At 43.4% G+C, this 21,159-nt stretch overlaps 1 protein-coding gene across 4 annotated transcripts in view; it reads right to left on the reverse strand.

The window, feature by feature from the left end:
- Nucleotides 1–21,159, reverse strand: part of LOC111963771 (protein zer-1 homolog) — a 58,525-nt gene that overhangs the window by 25,308 nt on the left and 12,058 nt on the right. For 3 of the 4 annotated variants that reach the window (XM_023987265.3, XM_023987264.3, XM_023987267.3), the window contains exons 4-5: nucleotides 2,222–2,667; nucleotides 1,680–1,847 (exon numbers count right to left, since the gene is read on the reverse strand). In XM_023987265.3, coding sequence (XP_023843033.1) covers nucleotides 1,680–1,847; nucleotides 2,222–2,667 — 614 coding nt within the window. Of the gene's footprint in view, nucleotides 1–1,679; nucleotides 1,848–2,221; nucleotides 2,668–19,186; nucleotides 19,490–21,159 lie in introns of those variants that run through there. The other variant, XM_070443509.1, reaches the window with a different exon arrangement.

The following is a 21,159-nucleotide window of genomic DNA, read 5'->3' on the forward strand; positions in this document are numbered from 1 at the left end:
AGACAATTGATGTATGGATGACTCATAGTGAAGACTGGGTTCTTGCAGATAACCAACAATTTACGACGTTTGGAATGAGACTAACGTGAGGTAAAGTAAATAATTCATTAATTAAGAAGACTAATTGATCAGATATGAAAATATCTGAAAAGATATATTAGGAAAATTATAACTTTAATCTGAATATTTTCCTTGGTGCCCCGACTTCCTAGTTAATTACAGTTACATGATTAATCAGTTTAATCGCGTAATAATAATTACAGAGAATCTTTGATAAAACTAAGTCTTCAGTTAATGATAGTAAAGACAAGACAAACTGCACATTTTGACACCCCATTTGACACCCAGACAAACTGCACAAACTGACACTAGCAGCTTACAGACGGTAGGCAATTAATGTGTCAGTTATGAAAACTTAGGACACTAAAGAGGCCTTTCTACTGACTCTGAAAAACACCAAAAGAAAGATGCCCAGGGTCCCTGCTCATCTGTGTGAACGTGCTTTAGGCATGCTGCAAGGAGACATGAGTACTGTAGATGTGGCCAAGGCAATAAATTGCAATGTCCGTACTGTGAGACGCCTAAGACAGCGCTACAGGGAGACAGGACGGACAACTGCTCGTCCTTGCAGTGGCAGACCAGGTGTAACAACACCTGCACAGGATCGGTACATCCTAACACCACACCTGCAGAACAGGTACAGGATGGCAACAACAACTGCCCTAGTTGCACCAGGAACGCACAATCCCTCCATCAGTGCTTAGACTGTCCGCAATAGGCTGAGAGAGGCTGGACTGAGGGCTTGTAGGCCTGTTATAAGGCAGGTCCTCACCAGACATCACCAGCAACAACATTGCCTATGGGCACAAACCCACCATCGCTGGACCAGACAGGACTGGCAAAAAGTGCTCTTTACTGACGAGTCGCGGTTTTGTCTCAGCAGGGGTGATGGTCGGATTCGCGTTTATCGTCGAAGGAATGAGCGTTATACCGAGGGTCTGTCATGGTCTGGGGCAATGTGTCACAGCATCCTCAGACTGAGCTTGTTGTCATTGCAGGCAATCTCAAAGCTGTGCATTACAGGGAAGACATCCTCCCCCCTCATGTGGTACCCTTCCTGCAGGCTCATCCTGACATGACCCTCCAGCATGACAATGCCACCAGCCATACTGCTCGTTCTGTGTTTGATTTCCTGCAAGACAGGAATGTCAGTGTTCTGCCATGGCCAGCGAAGAGCCCGGATCTAAATCCCATTGAGCACGTCTGGGACCTGTTGGATCGGAGGGGGAGGGCTAGGGCCATTCCCCCCAGAAATGTCCGGGAACGTGCAGGTGCCTTGGTGGAAGAGTGGGGTAACATCTCACAACAAGAACTGGCAAATCTGGTGCAGTCCATGAGGAGGAGATGTACTGCAGTACTTAATGCAGCTGGCGGCCACACCAGATACTGACTGTTACTTTTGATTTTGACACCCCCCATTTGTTCAAGGACACATTATTCCATTTCTGTTAGTCACATGTCTGTGGAACTTGTTCAGTTTATGTCTCAGTTGTTGAATCTTGTTATGTTCATACAAATATTTACACATGTTAAGTTTGCTGAAAATAAACGCAGTTGACAGTGAGAGGACGTTTCTTTTTTTGTTGAGTTTACAAGCTAGTGTCATAGAAGCAGCTCACCTTGGACGTCCCATGGCCTCCTCGAAGTGTGGGACTGTGCAGTTGTCCAGCATGATATGACCTGAGATGTCCAGTGACACCAGGTTGACTAGGCCCTGCACAATGGCCGTCAGGATCTTACGGGTCATCTTGCACTTGGAGGTGCGCTCTCTGGAGATATCCAGGTGCCTAGGGAACATAGAAAGAAGGGTACAAAAAAATGTAACAAGTGTACTGCACAACGAGTGATGTTTGCTTGATTTAGATAATTCAATTTGAGAAGCTGAGAGTTCAAGATAATAAATTCATCATCATGATGAACAGTTCTTGTTGATTAATTATTGCTCAAAACCCTACATCTATAATCATCACCTAGCCATGGTCTAGGATTTAAAACAAACAATGACACACACAGTATCCTGCAGCATATCTTGAACTCTCAACTTGAACTCTCTAAATCAAGCAAATTCTGATGGATATTCCAGAACCAAGGTGCCCAAAAAAGAAACAATTTTGAGGCAGTTATCAAGATTAAACCCTTTACCTCACCCTTCCCAGCTCACCTGAGGTGTCCCAGCTCCACCACCGTGTTGATTAGCTCCTCGGAGAGGTCCACATTGTAGAGCACTAGCGAGGCCAGCCTCTCCTTCCAGTGGGCCAGGAAGGCAGCCTTGGGTAGCGGCACCCCGGACAGGTCTAGAGAGGTGAGGGCCGGCAGGGGCTTGAGCAGAGCCTCAGCGTCCACCTCCTCAGGCAGACCCCCGAGGTTGAGCAGCCGCAGCCGGTTGAAGCCCTGGAAGCTGAAGTCTGTGTCCAGTGCCTGTCTGGAGGCCGGCCTATCTTCCTCCTCTTCCTCGTCGCATGCCAGTGGGGCACCACCCTTGCGATAGAAGATGCGGCTGCAGCCGAACAGGCTGAGGGAGACCAGGGTCTGGCGGAATCTAGTTAAAGTCCTGAGGCTGTGAGCTGATAGGTTGTTGCAGTAGGTGAGGTGGAGCTCTATCAAGTCCTGGTTGGGGCGAAGAGTGGCTGTGTTAGTTCAAAACAAACGTTGAATGTCACTGTTTCATTGCTTAGCCTATGTTTCCTGAATTGGTCATGTAGAAAGGCAACATTGACCTGTTTTGGTAACACTTTACCTAAAGCCTGCAGGTATAATTCTTTATACAGTGCCTTCGGAAAGTATTCAGACCACTTTACTTTCCCCACATTGTTATGTTACAGCTTTATTCTAAAATGGATTAAATAAAAAAAATGTGTCATCAATTTACACACAATATCCCATAATGACAAAGTGAAAACAGGTTTAGACATTTTTTGCAAATGTATTAAAAATAAAAACAGAAATACCTTATTTACATAAGTATTCAGACCCTTAGCTATGAGACTCGAAATTGAGCTCAGGTGCATCCAATTTCCATTGATCATCCTTGAGATGTTTCTACAAATTGATTGGAGTCCAAATGTGGTAAATTCAAATGATTGGACCATGATTTGGAAAGGCACACACCTGTCTATATAAGGTCCCACAGTTGGCAGCGCATGTCAGAGCAAAAACCAAGCCATGAGATCAAAGGAATTGTGAGTAGAGCTCTGAGACAGGATTGTGTCGAGGCACAGATCTGAGGAATGGTACCAATAATGTCTGCAGCACTGAAGGTCCCCAAGAACACAGTGGCCTCCATCATTCTTAAATGGAAGAAGTTTGGAACCACCAAGACTCTTCCTGGCACTGGCCACCCGGCCAAACTGAGCAATCGGGGGAGAAGGACCTTGGTCAGGGAGGTGACCAAGAACCCAATGGTCACTAACAGAGCTCCAGAGTTCCTCTGTGGAGATGCGAAAACCTTCCGGAAGGACAACCATCTCTGCAGCCCTCCACCAATCAGGTCTTTATGGTAGAGTGGCCAGGTGGAAGCCACTCCTCAGTAAAAGGTACTGTACATGACAGCCTGTTTGGAGTTTGCCAAAGGCACCTAAAGAATCTCAGACAACGAGAAACAAGATTCTCTGGTCTGATGAAACCAAGATTGAAGTCTTTGGCCTGAATGCCATGCGCCACGTCTGGAGGAAACCTGGCCCCATCCCTACGGTAAAGCATGATGGTGGCAGACTAGTCAGGATCGAGGCAAAGATGAACGGAGCAAAGTACAAAGAGATCCTTGATTAAAACCTGCTCCAGAGCGCTCAGGACCTCAGACTTGGGCAAAGGTTCGCCTTCCAAAAGGAGAACGACCATAACCACACAGCCAAGACAATGCAGGTGTGGCTTCGGGACAAGTCTCTGAATATCCTTGAGAAGGCCAGCCAGAGCCCGGACTTGAAGCCGATCGAACATCTCTGGAGAGACCTGAAAATAGCTGTGCAGTGTCGCTCCCCATCTAAACTGACAGAGCTTGAGAGGATCTGCAGAGAAGAATGAGAGGAACTCCCCAAATACAGGTGCTTGTAGCGTCATACCAAAGAAGACTCAAGGCTGTAATCGCTGCCAATGGTGCTTTAACAAAGTAGTGAGTAAAGGCTCTGAATACTTATGTAAATATGGCATTTCAGGATCATAAATATAAGTTAACAATAAGATGATAAGGGAGGTCATGCATGCTCATGACAAGTCTTATAATACATTATAACTGCATCATACCATACACTGGTGAAGGGCCAATTGACCTTTTATGAGTACCTGTGATTGTGTGCGTGAGCGAGTGACACACACAGCTTATAACCCAGGCAGTGTGTGTGTACCTTTTAAAATGGTTGTGAGTGTATATAAATGGCCTAACCCCACTTGATCCCTCACGAAGATCTGAAAGGCCCAGAATGGTTGAATTATATGGCCGCAATTTGATTGGTTTAACTATATAGGGGCAATTTGAAAATGGGCTTACATATGACCTTTTTGAGTTGCTTTATGTTATGAATTTCCCTTCTGCTGGTGGGGTGTACTGTACAAGACAAAACCCTTTGGTATCAATTATCAAGTCTAGCCTCACAGTACCAGGTGAACTAACGCTGTCGGACATTACGGGGTTTGTGAACCGAGACCTTTCCAGCCTTGACCCTGCTCATCCCCTAATAGTTGTGCTACTGTCAATGTAAGCAGTGGAAACACTACTCCATTAGCCTGTTAACACCTGTAGCTGAAATAAAGACAACAGTGGAAAAAGAGACAGGATTCACCTAACCGAAGGGGTTCCAGCATTAATTCCAGCAACATTGCAAACTGTTTTAGAGACTGATGGTCCGGGTCTGTTAGTGCTCCAGTCCTCCATATCATAATTAGCACAGCAGACATGAAAAGCATGTTATGTCCCGCAGAAGTGCAGCAAAGTACCCTCATTTATGTTTCTGTAACTCCCCTGAATGTCTGTCAATCCAGGAATACCTCTGTCAATCCAGCAGCTAGTGGTTCTCTCAACAAGTGCTTTTAGTTCTATTGTGAATTTCACAAATATGGAGACTAGCTAGGTTTTCAAATCACGTAGAGGGCTTGGGCTGTTGAACGTAAACGTGCAACGCTTGATGTCAAAGATGGACCTCCTTGATGTCTGGATGCATGATGTGGCATCATGATCTATAAGTGTCACTATCCCCAAAAAGTGTTTGGTTATACGCATGTGTTTGTAGCGGGGATTTCCCACCTCCCTGCTGCAATAACAGATGCTGTTGATAATATTTCTGAATATTTCAAACCTTTCTGTCATCTGAATTAATTATTTTAGGAGATTTTAACCTGGATTTTTTTACCCCGGCCTCTGATCATTTGAAGAATATTTGTTCGTCTTGGCTTTAACCTGATTTAGATGAATGTAAGAAACCCATCAAAACTCCTCACTAATTTTGACAAACAAGTACTTATTTGCCTCCACAAGTACTTATTGAGTGGTGTCTTTGCTAATGACATCAGTGATCACTGTCCTATTGTATGTATTCAAGATACCAAACAGAAAAACATTGTTCCTCACATAATGTTTTTATTTTTTATTGCTCTGAGCTTTCCTTTATCAGCTGCATGCCGGACCCTGAATTGGCTCTAGAACTTAATCTATTTTGATCTCTGACAGACAAACACACCCCCTTTAAACACCTTCGAGTTAAAAATAGAACAATTCATTGGTTCTCTATAGAACTTTCAGATCTCATTAGGATGCTAAAAATCAGGCCTGGGCCAAGGCTAGAAAAACTGACTCGATAGCTGATTGGCAGTGTTAAAGGCAATTGAGAAATGGATGTACTTCCTCATTTAAGAAAAGTGATCCGTCTAAATTTGGGAAAACAGTTAACGCATGTGGCGTGGAAATGCCTTTCCTGACTAAGCAAGTTGTGTCAGACTCTCGCATCATTACTGAGAAAAATTAGATGTGATGCTTTTAGTCAACAGCCAGAAGATGACTGGCCACCCCTCATAGCCTGGTTCCTCTCTCGGTTTCTTCCTAGGTTTTGGCCTTTCTAGGGAGTTTTTCCTAGCCACCATGCTTCTACACCTGCATTGCTTGCTGTTTGGGGTTTTAGGCTGGGTTTCTGTACAGCACTTTGAGATATCAGCTGATGTAAGAAGGGCTATATAAATACATTTGATTTGATTTATCTCTGCAGGCTTTTTATTTGATCCTTTCATGCTGCAGCTTTCTGCTCCCCTGATTGTAGAGTCATTGACATTTTTTTTATCTAAACAATAATCTCGGGGACTTTCCCCATGGTTTGAAAGGCAGACCATGTCCTCCCTCTCCACAAAGGTGGTGACCCCGCCGACCTAAATAATTATCGCCCTACCTCAAAATTATCTTGGCTAGCAATGTTTTTAAATCATGAATCAACTGTCAGCTGAGATCCTTCCTAGCCACGAGATGTATTCTAAGTGTTATTAAACCAGTCTGGTTTCAGGCCAGGTCATAGCACCATCTATGTTACAACCTTGGGTGTTAAATTATGTGGTAAAGGGTATGGATCGGAGGAAGCAATGTGCTGCTCTGTTTATTGACTTATTGAAAGCTTTTGATATTGTTGACCACTATATTGATTCAAAGATTGTCTGCAATCAGTATGGATCAGAAAATGACTTGACAGGCAGGACACAATGTGTTTTTGTGGTGGTGTTAAGTCAGGTTTTGACATTACAAAAGGTGTCCCACAGGGATCGATTTTAGGTCCTGTACTTTTTTCGGTTTATATAAACACACCATTTGATTTGTTTTTTACATACACCTGTATGCAGATGACACTGCTGTGCATGCTATTGCCGCCATGGTTGACCAGGCTCTTTTGGAGATTTAATCTGCCTTCATTGTTTTGCAGAAAGCCTTTGTTGAACTAAAATTGGTACTTAATGCAAGTAAAACCCAGTATATGTAACGTTGTGCGCTGAGAGTCAGGAAACAAGTTCAGGGAGAGTGTTTTAATAAAATAAATGGAACATAATACAAAACAAGAAACACTAAGAGCACACAGACATGAAACTGAAACAGAAGCAATGGCGCCTGGGTAAGGAACCATAGGGAGTGACATATATAGGGAAGGTAATCAGGGAAGTGACGGAGTCCAGGTGAATCTGATGATGCGCAGGTGCGCGTAACGATGGTGACAGGTGTGCGCCATAACGAGCAGCCTAGAGGCCATAAAAATGTATTTGATGATTTATGCCCTCATTGATCGTGTCCCCGCTTATTAATATCTAGACATCTGGATTAACAAAAACGTATCTTAAAAAAATGTATGTTGATGAGTTAGTCAAGAAATTAAGAATTGAAATGGGCTTATTTTATAGGAATAGGCCATGTCTTTCATTAAATAGCAGGAAACAAAATCATGCTGTTGACATTCATAGCGGTTATAGACTATGGGGATATTGTCTATAGGAATGCAGCTGCCACTGTACTGAAGCCATTGGACGCAGTTTATAACAGCACTCTACGCTTTATTATGGCCGATAGGTTCAGTACACATCACCGCATTCAGAAAGTAGGCTGGCCCTCTTAGAAGTGTTGTAGATGGATGTATTGCGCTCATTTTGTTTTGTATAAAGCCCTCCTGCATAAACTTCCACCTTACTTCATTATTAATTTATAGACTTATGACATACCCGACCCGGTCTCAGGGATGGCTAACTGGAGATCCCTTCTATCCCCACCGAGTTGGGTAGATCTGCTTAAAAAGAAGTTGCACCTTACACGCCGAATGATCCCCAAAGCACTTTAGAATTGGAGGAATTGGTGCCTCTAGGGCATTTCAGATAGCTGGGATCTTTTTTACTGAAGAATGTGTCCTTTTTATGATTGTGTTTTGCTTTTCATGCATTGTTGTTTATATAGATGTGCATTTTAATGTGTATATACATATATGGATGTGTTGTTTAATGTGTATAATTTATTTTATGGCATCAAATCAGCCTCGAAAGTCCACCGAAGCGAGATGGCGCTGTCGAGCAAGATGAAGCATCATTGAGCAAGCAAACACTGTTGAGAAAGCGCAGCGGATGGGTACCGCAAGCAGAGGATGAGTGCAACGAGCGCACAGACCAGGCAAATATAAACATTTTAAAACATTACAATACATTCATGACATAATTCACGACACACTAAATGTGTGCCCTCAGACACATACTCCACTACCGTATATCTACAACACAAAATCCTTGTGTACGTGTGTATAGTGCGTATATTGTGTGTGTAAGCATGTGTCTGTGCCTATGTTTGTGTTGCTTCACAGTCCCCGCTGTTCCATAAGGTGTATTTGTATCTGTTTTTTTAAATCTGATTCTGCTGCTTGCATCAGTTACCTGATGTGGAATAGAGTTCCATGTAGTCATGGCTCTATGTAGTACTGTGCGCCTCCCATAGTCTGTTCTGGACTTGGGGACTGTGAAGAGACCACTGGTGGCATGTCTTGTGGGGTATGCATGGAAGTTTAAAACAGACAGCTCGGTGCATTCAGCATGTCAATACCTCTCACAAATACAAGTAGTGATGAAGTCAATCTCTCCTCCACTTTGAACCAGGAGAGATTGACATGCATATTATTCACTTTTGCACTCTGTGTTCATCCAAGGGGCAGCCGTGCCGCACTGTTCTGAGCCAATTGCAATTTTTGTAAGTCCCTCTTTTTGGCACCTGACCACACGACTGATAGTCCAGGTGCGACAAATAGTCCAGGTGTGACAAAACTAGAGACTGTAGGACCTGCCTTGGTGATAGTGTTGTTAAGAAGGTAGAGCAGCGCTTTATTATGGACAGACTTCTCCCCATCTTAGCTACTGTTGTATCAATATGTTTTGACTGTGACAGTTTAAAAACCAGGGTTATACCAAGCAGTTTAGTCACCTCAACGTGCTCGATTTACACATAATTTATTACAAAATGTAGTTGGGGTTTAGAGAATGATTTGTCCAAAAATACAATTCTCTTTTTTAAGTGTTGCAGTCATTTCAGTTGCTGTAGTAGCTGAAGTGTAAATCAAATCAAATTGTATTTGTCACATGCGCCGAATACAACAGGTGTAGTGAAATGTGAAATGTTTACTTACAAGCCCTTAACCAACAACGCAGTTTTAAGAAAATACCAACAAAAATAAGTAAGAGATAAGAATAACAAATAATTAAAGAGCAGCAGTAAACAACAATAGCAGGGCTATATACAGGGGGTACCGGTACAGAGTCAATGTGGAGGCTATATACAGGGGGTACCGGTACAGGGAGTAATGTGGAGGCTATATACAGGGGGTATGGTCAAGAGTCAATGTGGAGGCTATATACAGGGGGTCCGGTACAGAGTCAATGTGGAGGCTATATACAGGGGATACCAGTACAGAGTCAATGTGGAGGCTATATACAGGGGGTACCGGTACAGAGTCAATGTGGAGGATATATACAGGGGGTACCGGTACAGAGTCAATGTGGAGGCTATATACAGGGGGTAACAGTACAGAGTCAATGTGCGGGAGCACTGGTGTCAAAGTAATTAGGGTAATATGTACATGTAGGTAGAGTTTTAAAGTGACTATGTATAGATAATAACAGAGAGTAGCAGCAGTGTAGAAGGCGGGGGGGGGCAATGCAAATAGCTGTTCAGGAGTCTTATGGCTTGGGGGTAGAAGCTGTTTAGAAGCGTCTTGGACCGAGACTTGGTGCTCCGGTACTGTGAACAGGTTTTTTTCTTCTAATTAGGCTGTATTGATCTTTGGCTCCCTCTTTAGTAATTTGTGTCTTCATTTTTAAATCGCAGTGCTTAACAAAAAAAATAAATCTGACAAGCTCAGTAGCCTACATATAGTTGATTTTATTAAAACATAGGATGTATCTATATATGAAAAGAAATTGACCAATCCATTTTTGTTTTTTTGTCGGGGACAACCCTAATCACCACACCGGCTGCCAATCATGTCACCCGGAGGGCCTCCCGGGTGGAGCAGTGGTCTAGGGCACTGCATCGCAGCGCTAGCTGTGCCACCAGAGTCTCTGGGTTCGCGCCCAGGCTCTGTCGCAGCCGGCCGCGACCGGGAGGTCCGTGGGGCGACGCACAATTGGCCTAGCGTCGTCCGGGTTAGGGAGGGTTTGGCCGGTAGGGATATCCTTGTCTCATCGCGCTCCAGCGACTCCTGTGGCGGGCCGGGCGCAGTGCGCGCTAACCAAGGGGGCCAGGTGCACAGTGTTTCCTCCGACACATTGGTGCGGCTGGCTTCCGGGTTGGAGGCGCGCTGTGTTAAGAAGCAGTGCGGCTTGGTTGGGTTGTGCTTCGGAGGACACATGGCTTTCGACCTTCGTCTCTCCCGAGCCCGTACGAGCCCATACGAGCCCGTACGGGAGTTGTAGCGATGAGACAAGATAGTAATTACTAGCGATTGGATACCACAAAAAATTGGGGAGAAAAGGGGGTAAAAAAAATTATAAATCATGTCACCCGACACTCACTTGAAGCCATTCAGTGTTGTTGTTTATGAATGTAGCTAGTTGGCTAAGGTGTAGCATTAGCAAGGTCTTTCAAAAGGAGACAACTCATAAATGCGGCAATTAGGGAGATTCTGACAGTGAAGAGTTGCCCCCCAAGCTTGTGGCCATTGAGCATCCTGAATCTGAGGACCCATAGCCCACTGACAAAGTCCCAGGTCCCTCTGAAGATGCTGGTGGTGATGTAGGCAGATCAACAGTCGGTAAAGTACAGTAGGTTGGCGGTAGCTGGAAGACCTCTAGCCATTTCATCCCTCCTGGCCCTGCTGTTGGCTTTGATGAGTCCCAGTCTGGAGTTCAAAGCCCCCTTTTTTGTAATTGGACAGACAGTTCACATAAATTAAATACAGTTCCATTATGCAATTATATTGACAATATTTTATCCACTTCCCCACTCCCTAATCATCCCCTCCACTCCCTACTCCCTCTCCAAACAGTATGTTGCTAGCATACAAAAGCTGTCTTCGATCTTCGGGCACAAAATATGTCCAGTTCCACTTATGATGTTGGCAAGTTATGTTCAATACTGTATGTGTGTGTGGTTTCTGAAAGTACAGAATCAAAGAGGACTTATTAGCAATTAGAATACAATATCAGGATATAGCAATAAAACAATACTACAACTAACATAATAACTGAAGAGCTCCACAAGGGGGCAGGGCAGAGCTATGTAGGCCAAATACAGGACAATGCAATGGTCATGATAAGGCCAGCCTGGGCAGCTTCAGGATACAACACAAGCTAATACTTATTTGATGCTATTAGCATTAACATTGTTTTACAGAACTAATAGAAAAACGTAACTACATAAGCGCAATTGAGTATAACACCATAGAGGTTATGAAATCAGTACCTTGTGTGGCTGCGGTTATAAAGGAACACACAGAATACACTATGTTCCACACATAAATACAGTGTGCTACAGTAGAAATTACATAACACGATATACAGAAATTGGATAACAAGGTAATAATGCACTTACTTTGACACGAACGCACACAGGAATTATTAGTAAGGAAACCAACAATGAGGCAATGCGGGCACCAGGGGGAAAACGTTTGGCCAGGTACTGTTCTGACTGGAGATGTGCAAATGTCTGCATACAGTCAATTAATTCTAACATCACACACATTAGAATCCTCACTCAGGGGGGACCGTTAGAGACATTTGGAAAAGAGAACGACCGATAAATTGGCCAAGCCAATATATTAGGCCGATATCGGCCCTTCTTTATCAGCTTAGCCGATAGCAGCTTCTTTGCTCTGTAGAGGGACTATGACAGCCGCCACTCAACCCCTGAGCCACAAGCACTGTACAAGATCTTCATCAGCAGAGGCAAGCTAGCTCATTCACCAACAGAAAGGAGCAGTATTGAGAAATGGATGAATTGACAGTGACCTAAATCAAACTCCTGTTGAAAATATTAGTTTAGTTTTTCACTAATAATAAGGCTCGTGTCGACATCCCGGGACATTCATGCAATAAGCAAGCTAGCTAAGCAGATAGCTATGTGACCAGTTAGTAAAGATTACAATAACTAACCCTTTAATCTGTTGTGTTAGCTAGCTAGCTGGCTAGATAAACATGGTGCTAAGATATTAGATAGGAGCTAATTGCCAACTTTTGGTTCTACCAGATGTACGATGATAAGGTTCTAGCTAGTGTATCCCTCTGTCCATGGACTCTTGTTGGATGTAGTTGATCCGTTTATCAGGTCCCAAGCTCTCATGACTGTTATGATTATTTATTTACAAGTTACTTACAATTATCTTTTTGCTTTAGGGCCATCTGTACCTGATAAAGCAGATCTAGTCTCACGTGCAGAAGTAAGTCGTCTGGCGCGAGAGACTCATTGGGAGGAAGAGACTAAGGCGCCAACATAGTTAGCTAACTAGCTAGCTAGCTGATTATCATTTTGAACACTGTCTGTGTGGGTGGACCATTTCAGTTTGTCCGTGCTTTATACACCGAGGAACTTAAAACTTTCCACCTTCTCCATTACTGTCCCGTCAATGTGGATGGGGTGCTCCCTCTGCTGTTTCCTGAAGTCCACGATCACCTCCTTTGTCTTGTTGACGTTGAGTGAGAGGTTATTTTTCGGGCCCTTGGAGTGTGGTGTCAGGACAATAGCCTCTCACTCAAAGTCAACAAAACAAAGGAGATGATCGTGGACCTCAGGAAATAGCAGAGGGAGCACCCCCCTATCCACATCGACAAACTGAAATGGTCCACCCACACAGACAGCGTGGTGAAGAAGGCGCAACAGCGCCTCTTCAACCTCAGGAGGCTGAACAAATTTGCCTTGTCACCAAAACACTCACAAACTTTTACTGATCACAATCGAGAGCATCCTGTCGGGCTGTATCACCGCCTGGTACGGCAACTGCACCGCCCTCAACCGCAAGGCTCTCCAGAGGGTAGTGAGGTCTGCACAACGCATCACCGGGGACAAACTACCTGCCCTCCAGGACACCTACAGCACCCGATGTCACAGGAAGGCCAAAAAGATCATCAAGGACAACAACCACCCGAGCCACTGCCTGTTCACCCCGCTACCATTCAGAAGGCCAGGTCAGTACAGGTGCATCAAAGCTGGGACCGAGAGACTGAAAAACAGCTTCTATCTCAAGGCCATCAGACTGTTAAACAGCCATCACTAACATAGAGAGGCTGCTGCCTACAAACAGACTTGAAATCATTGGCCACTTTAATAAATGGATCACTAGTCACTTTAATAATGTTTACATATCTTGCATTACTCATCTCATATGTACATATCGTATTTTCTACCATCTATTGCATCTTGCCTATGCTGCTCTGTCATTGCTCATCCATATATTTATATATTATTTTTCCATTCCTTTACTTAGATTTGTCTGTATTAGGTAGTTGTTGTGGTATTGTTAGATTACATGTTAGATATTGCTGCACTGTCGGAACTAGAAGCACAAGCATTTCGCTACACTCACAATAACATATGCTAACCATGTGTATGTGACCAATAAAATTTGATTTGGGATTTGATTTAAATGTACATGGAGAGCTAACAATATGCATGTTAATCTCTCCTGGCTCAAAGTAGTAGAGAGATTGACTTAATCACTAATTCCGGACTTGTCTCCGTTCTGTCTGTTGTTACTTGGCTATCTGCCAAGCTTTTCGTTTTTGACTTTTAATACATTTACCTACATCTCTGTTTTTCATCGCTAAACTTTTTTCATTCAACTTTCTCACCCCGGACGCTTTATCTGGGCTCCCAAGTGGTGCAGCGGTCTAAGGCACTGCATCTCTGCTAGAGGCGTCACTACAGACCCTGGTTCGATTCCAGGCTGTATCACAACTCGCCATTATTGGGAGTCCCATAGGGCGGCACACAATTGGCCCAGCGTCGTCCGGGTTAGGGTTTGGCCGGGGTAGGCCGTCATTGTAAATAAGAATGTGTTCTTAAACTGACTTTCCTAGTTAAATAAAGGTTAAATAAATACATCTGGACATGGTTCGACAGGACCTCCACCACCCAAAAAAGCTAAGTAGTAACATTAACACTTCGCCATCAAATAATAGCAGTCGCTGTACTCATAATATACAGGAGAACTATGGTCTTATGGTGAGGATAGCCGTGTTGCAATCGTTAGGCAAGGGCAATTTAACTGTAGGAAAGGATGAAACAGCGTCTGTGCCACCAGTAAGTACAGATAGTAGTATAAACCCGTGACTGTGCCTCGATCTAGGTTGAGCAAAACAAAACATGGCGGTGTTCGCCTTAGAAATCTCACTGGAATAAAGACCTCCTCCATTTCTGTCATTATTGAAAGAGATTGTGATATCTCACATCTCAAAATAGGGGTACTTAATGTTACATCCCTCACTTCCAAGGCAGTTATAGTCAATGAACTAATCACTGATCATAATCTTGATGTGATTGGCCTGACTGAAACATGGCTCAAGCTTGATACATTTATTGTGTTAAATAAGGCCTCTCCTCCTGGTTACACTAGTGACATATCCCCTGCGCATCCCTCAAAGGCGGAGGTATTGCTAACATTTATGACAGCAAAAACAATTTTACACACACAAAAAAAAATACTGTTTTCATCTTTCGAGCTTCTAGTCATGAAATCTATGCAGCCTACTCAATCACTTTTTATAGCTACTGTTTACAAGCCTCCTGGGCCATATACAGCGTTCCTCACTGAGTCCCCTGAATTCCTATCGGACCTTGTAGTCATGGCAAATAATATTCCCATTTTTGGTGACTTTAATATTAACATGGAAAAGTCCACAGACCCACTCCAAAATGCTTTCGGAGCAATCATCGACTCAGTGGGTTTTGTCCAACAATGTCTCCGGACCTACTCACTGGCACAGTCATACCTTGCATCTAGTTTTGTCCCGTGGAATAAAATATTGTGGATCTAAATGTTTTTCCTCATAATCCCGGACTATTGGACCACCATTTTACTACATCTGCAATCGCAACAAATAATCTGCTCAGACCCCAACCAAGGATCATTGAAAGCTGTGCTATCAAACCACCCAAAGATTCCTAGAGGCCCTTCCAGACTCCCTCCACCTACCCAAGGACCTCAGAAGACAAAAATCGGTTAACCACAAACTGAGGATCAAAATGTAACCTTGCGTAATACCGTAGATGCAGACGCACCCCTAAAAACAAAAAACATTTGTCACATGAAATTTGTTCCTTGGTATACAGAAAATACCTGACCCCTGAAGCAAGCCTCCAGAAAATTGGAACGGAAATGGCGCTCCACCAAACTGGAAGTCTTCCGACTAGCTTGGAAAGACAGTACCACGCAATATCAAAGAGCCCTCACTGCTGCTCGATCATCCTATTTTTCCAACCTAATTGAGGAAAATAAGAACAATCCTAAAATTATTTTTAATACAGTCGCAAAGCTAACTAAAAACAGCATTCAACAAGAGAGGATAGCTTTCACTTCAGCAGTGCTAAATTCATGAACTTCTTCGATTTAAAAGATCATGATCATTAGAAAGCAAATTACAGACTCCACTTTGAATCTGCATATTTCTCCAAAGCTAAGGTTTCCTGAGTAAAACAGAACTGCCAGGACCTAGGATCAATGGAGACACTCAAGTTTTTTTAATCCTGTATCTCTTGACATTCATCGTAATAGTCATGGCCTCTAAACCGGCAAGCTGCATACTGGACCCTATTCCAACTAGAATCTCCCATTCCTCTCAAAACATTTTTTAAAAAGCTGTTGGGTAACAGCTCACTGCCTTCCTGAAGACAATGTATATGAAACGCTTGTCTGGTTTTAGTCCCCATCATAGCACTGAGACTGCACTCGTGAAGGTGGTAAATCACATTTTAATGGCGTCAGACCAAGGCTCTGCATCTGTCCTCATGCTCCTAGACCTTAGCGCTGCTTTTGAAACCATCAATCACCACATACTTTTGGAGATATTGGAAAACCTAATTGGTCTACACGGACAAGTTCTCGCCTGGTTTAGATCTTATCTGTCGGAAAGATATCAGTTTGTCTCTGTGGATGGTTTGTCCTCTGACAAATCAATTGTAAATGTCGGCATTCATCAAGGTTCCGTTTTAGGACCTCTATTGTTTTCACTATATATTTTACCTCTTGGTGATGTCATTCGGAAACAAAATGTCAACTTTCACTGCTATGCGGACGACACACAGCTGTACATTTCGATGAAACATGGTGAAGCCCCAAAATTGCCCTCCCTGGAAGCCTGTGTTTCAGACATAAGGAACTGGATGGTGGATTTTTTTTACTTTTAAACTTGGACAAAACAGAGATGCTAGTTCTAGGACCCAAGAAACAAAGGGATTTACTGTTGGATCTGACAATCTTGATGGTTGTACAGTCTCAAATAAAACTGAAGGATGTTGGCGTTACTCTGGACCCTGATCTCGCTTTTGACGAACATTTCAAGAATATTTCAAGGATCGATTTTTTTTCCATCTTCGTAACATTGCAAAAATCAGAAACGTTTGCCCCAAAATAATGCAGAAAAGCTAATCAATGCTTTTATCACTTATAGATTTGACAACTGCAATGCTCTACTCTCTGGCTACCCGGATAAAGCACTAAATAAAACTTCAATTAGTGCTAAACACGGCTGCTAGAATCACCGTGAGCTACAGTCAGCCTTGTCTCAGGGTAGTAAATTGGTAGTCTGTTGATATCCCTCGAGTGGTGTGGGGGCTGTGCTTTGGCAGAGTGGATGGGATTAAATCCTGCCTAGTTGGCCCTGTCCGGGGGTATCGTCGGGCAGGGCCACAGTGTCCCCCGACACACCCCTTTCTCAGTCTCCAGTATCTATGCTTTAATAGTCTATGTGCCAGGGAGGCTAGGGTCAGTCTGTTATATCTGGTGTAATTTTCCTGTCTTATATGATGTCCTGTGTGAATTTAAATATGATCCCTCTAATTCTCTTTCCCTCCCATCCCGGAGGACCTGAGCCCATGCCTCAGGACTACCTGGCCTGAAGATCCTGGCTGTCCCCAGTCCACCTGGTCGTGCTGCTGCTCCAGTTTCAACCGTTTTGCCTGTTGCTAGGGAACCCTGACCTGTTCACCGGACGTGCTACCTTGTCCGGGACCTGCTGTTTTCAACTCTCTCTCTCTCCACCGCACCTGCTGTCTCGACCTCTGAATGTTCTGCTAAGAAAAGCCAACTGATATTTACTCTTGAGGTACTGACCTGTGCACGCTCTACAACCACTGATTATTATTTGACTGTGGTGGTCAACTATGAACATTTCAAGAACAATCTGACCTTAAATGGCCATGTACTCTTATAATCTCCACCGGCACAGCCAGAAGAGGACTGGCCACCCCTCAGAGTCTGGTTCCTCTATGTTTCTTCCTCGGCCCCTGCCTTTCTAGGGAGTTTTTCCCTAGCCACCATGCTTCTACATCTGCATTGCTTGCTGTTTTAGCACTTTGTGACATCTACTGACGTAAAAAGGGCTATATAAATACATTTGATTGATTGATTGAAAGCACCGAGCTGTCTGTTTAAACGACTAGCACAGAGCTTGCACACCCATGAATACCCCACAAGACATGCGACTAGAGGTCTCTTCACAGTCCAAGTCCGAAACAAATTATGGGAGGCAGACAGTACTACATTGAGCCATGACTACATTGCTCGTCCATATATTTATATATTCTTAAATCCATTCCTTTACTTAGATGTATGTCTATTGGGTATATGTTGTGAAAAATATTCATGCAAGCAGTACAATCAGATTTAGAAAACTGATAAAAATACAACTTATGGAACAGCGGGGACCGTGACGAGACAAACACAGGCACATGCACACACACACGATAACATTCGCACTATACACACATGTACACATGGATTTTGTGTTGTAGATATGTGGTAGTAGAGTAGTGGCCTGAGAGCACACACTTATTGTGTTATGAAATCTGTTTTGAAATGTATTTTAATGTTTTAAAAATGGTATAACAGGCTTAATTTTATTGGACCCCAGGAAGAGTAGCTGCTTCCTTGGCAGCAGCTAATGGGGATCCATAACAAATAAATACATGCTGGAGTAATGACTCTATGCAAATGTTGTTGATCAGTAGGCTAATAAGTCCCAAATGGAAGGCAAACAGGTTGTTTGTCATCCGAAGCACCATAGACTACACTGATCAGCCAGAACAAGCTCATTAACTCACTCCTATTGAATATGCATTCACCTGAATTGTGAGTAGGCCTACACCATCGTATTTGAATCATTATGCTATGTAGTTTGGTTAAAACAATCTAAGTCACATTTTAAAATGTGTTAATGCATACATGGCTGCTTCTGGGAAATGTCATCCAAATTTAATGATATTGAATATCATCCTCCTTTTTTGTAATACACCCCCCACCCCCAGGGCAACAACAGAGGGTTGAGCCTTGCCCCACCATATAGCTCATGACCCTCTTCAACAGCTAGAAGAGGGGCTTACAGGAGCAGGCATAACACCACAACCTCTCCTGTTGTAATTCCCTTCTGCCAGTGAAAAGTCAGAGGGTGAGTTACAGGGTCAAGTTGCTGGTTCAAGATCTGGAGTCAGAAAAGGAGTTGCAGGTTCTAGATCAGGATGGATCACAAGATCAGTCACCATCACCACTGTCTCACTTCACCATAACCACTGTCTCACTTCACCATCACCTTATCGGACTCTTCCTACACTATGACCGAAACCACCTCCACAGACCAGTGGCGTCCAAACTCAAACCGCAACTAGAGTGCATTCGGAAAGTTCAGACCCCTTTCCTTTTTCTACACTTTGTTAGGTTATAGCCTTTACACCGAACCCAAACCGGCTGCGCGCGTGCGCCATAATGCGCTATCGTGCATACATTTATTTTGTCCCCCTACACCAAACGCGATCACGACACGCAGGTTAAAATATCAAAACAAACTGAACCAATGACATTAATTTGGAGACAGGTCGAAAAGCATTAAACATGTATGGCTAGTTAGCTTGCACTTGCTAGCTAATTTGTCCTATTTAGCTAGCTTGCTGTTGCTAGCTAATTTGTCCTGGGATATAAACATTGAGTTGTTATTTTACCTGAACTGCACAAGGTCCTCTACTCCGAAAAATTAATCCACACATAAAACGGCCAACCGAATCGTTTCTAGTCATCTCTCCTCCTTCCAGGCTTTTTCATCTTTGAACTCATATGGTGATTGGCATCTACACTTTTACCACAACGACCGGCAACACAGTTCGTCTTTCAATCACCCACGTGGGTATAACCAATGAGGAGATGGCACGTGGGTACCTGCTTCTATAAACCAATGAGGAGATGGGAGAGGCAGGACTTTCAGCGAGTTCTATTTTAGCCCTTGGCATAGCAGACGCTCGTTGGCCGCGAGAGCAGTGTGGAGGCAATAATTGAATAACATAGATTTCTAAAATTATTTTGCAACGCTCACGTGTCCAGTCTGGTCAGCATGTCATTATAAAATATATATATTTTTAAACATCATTCTACACACAACACCCAATAATAACAAAGCGAAAAACTGTTGTCATTTCTGCAAATGTATAAAAATAAAACAGAAATACCTTATTTACTTATGTATTCAGACCCTTTGCTATGAGACTCAAAATTGAGCTCAGGTTCATTCTGTTTCCATTGATCATCTGTGAGATGTTTCTACAACTTGATTGTAATCCACCTGTGGTAAAATTCAATTGATTGGACATGATTTGGGAGCATTAAACCAGGCCGCTTTGAGTCTTTGAGGAGTAAGAGCAAAACCAGCAAAGACAGTTTTTTTTGGAGGCGGCTGTAGAAAAGGCTCTAATTTTTCTTATACTTTTTAGGGAACTGTCACTTTAATTAGACTTTTTGGTTAACTTTACCTTTAAATGCAGGCACCTCTGAGCCATAGAGATGTATAGAGATCGCATGGTATCAACGCTGCCCATGTTAAGATATGCTTTTGGGCACTAGAGACCTCTATACATATCCTTGCTCTAAACGCACCTGTAGCCAATTCCCTTAATAAATACCAAAGTTCTTTGTCTTTTAGTTCAGTGTCAAACAAGCCATGCCTTGGAAGAACTCTCCAGCATTTACCCCTTTATCTGTGTGTCCAATATCCAACCACAAACATATGGAAATGCAATGGATCATTGTTTGGGACAAATAAATGGGAGCTAAATCTCTCTAAACTGGAACATAAAAGTCTCTCTCCCTATCCTTGTTCTCTTATTGAAAGGGACACCTGCAACCTGTATCAGCTCCTACGTCACTCAGTGCAATCTTAAATAAGCAACCTGCCTTAACACACAGTGACGTCTGCCATTCCATATTGAGGCAAACATGCAACAGCACTGTGCCATTTTATCTTTCCTCGATTCCTTGCCTTTTTTTGTGCCTCCTCGGAGAGGACCCAAGGTTCCTCCCCTCAGACCTCCAATGGGTTTTGAGAAGGAGGCGAGTAGCAAGGAAGTTCATGTCATTTTAGGTGGAATCTTATGTGAATGATACATTTGTATATTTTTTTTTGCACGTATACACTACATATACACAGCACAAAAGTATGTGGACACTTGGCTATTTTAGCCAAACCCGTTGCTGACAGGTGTATAAAATTGAGCACACAGCCATGCAACCTCCATAAAGAAAAATTGGCATTAGAATGGCCTTACTGAAGAGCTTAGTGACTTTCAACGTGGCAGTGTCATAGGATGCCACCTTTCCAACAAATCAGTTTGTCATATTTCTGCCCTGCTAGAGCTGCCACGGTCAATTGTAAGTGCTGTTATGGTGAAATGGAAATGTCTAGGAGCAACAACGGCTCAGTCGCAAAGTGGTAGGCCATACAAGCTCACTGAATGGGACCACCGAGTGTTGAAGCGCGTAGTGCGTAAAATCATCTGTCCTCGGTTGTAACACTATCAAGTTCCAAACTGCCTCTGGAAGCAACGTCAGCACAAGAACTCATGAAATGGGTTTCCATGGCCGAGCGGCCACATACAAGCATAAGACCACCATGCGTAATGCAAAGCGTCGGCTGGAGTGGTGTAAA

Source organism: Salvelinus sp. IW2-2015, linkage group LG5 (assembly GCF_002910315.2).
Source record: "Salvelinus sp. IW2-2015 linkage group LG5, ASM291031v2, whole genome shotgun sequence".
NCBI lineage: Eukaryota > Metazoa > Chordata > Actinopteri > Salmoniformes > Salmonidae > Salvelinus > Salvelinus sp. IW2-2015.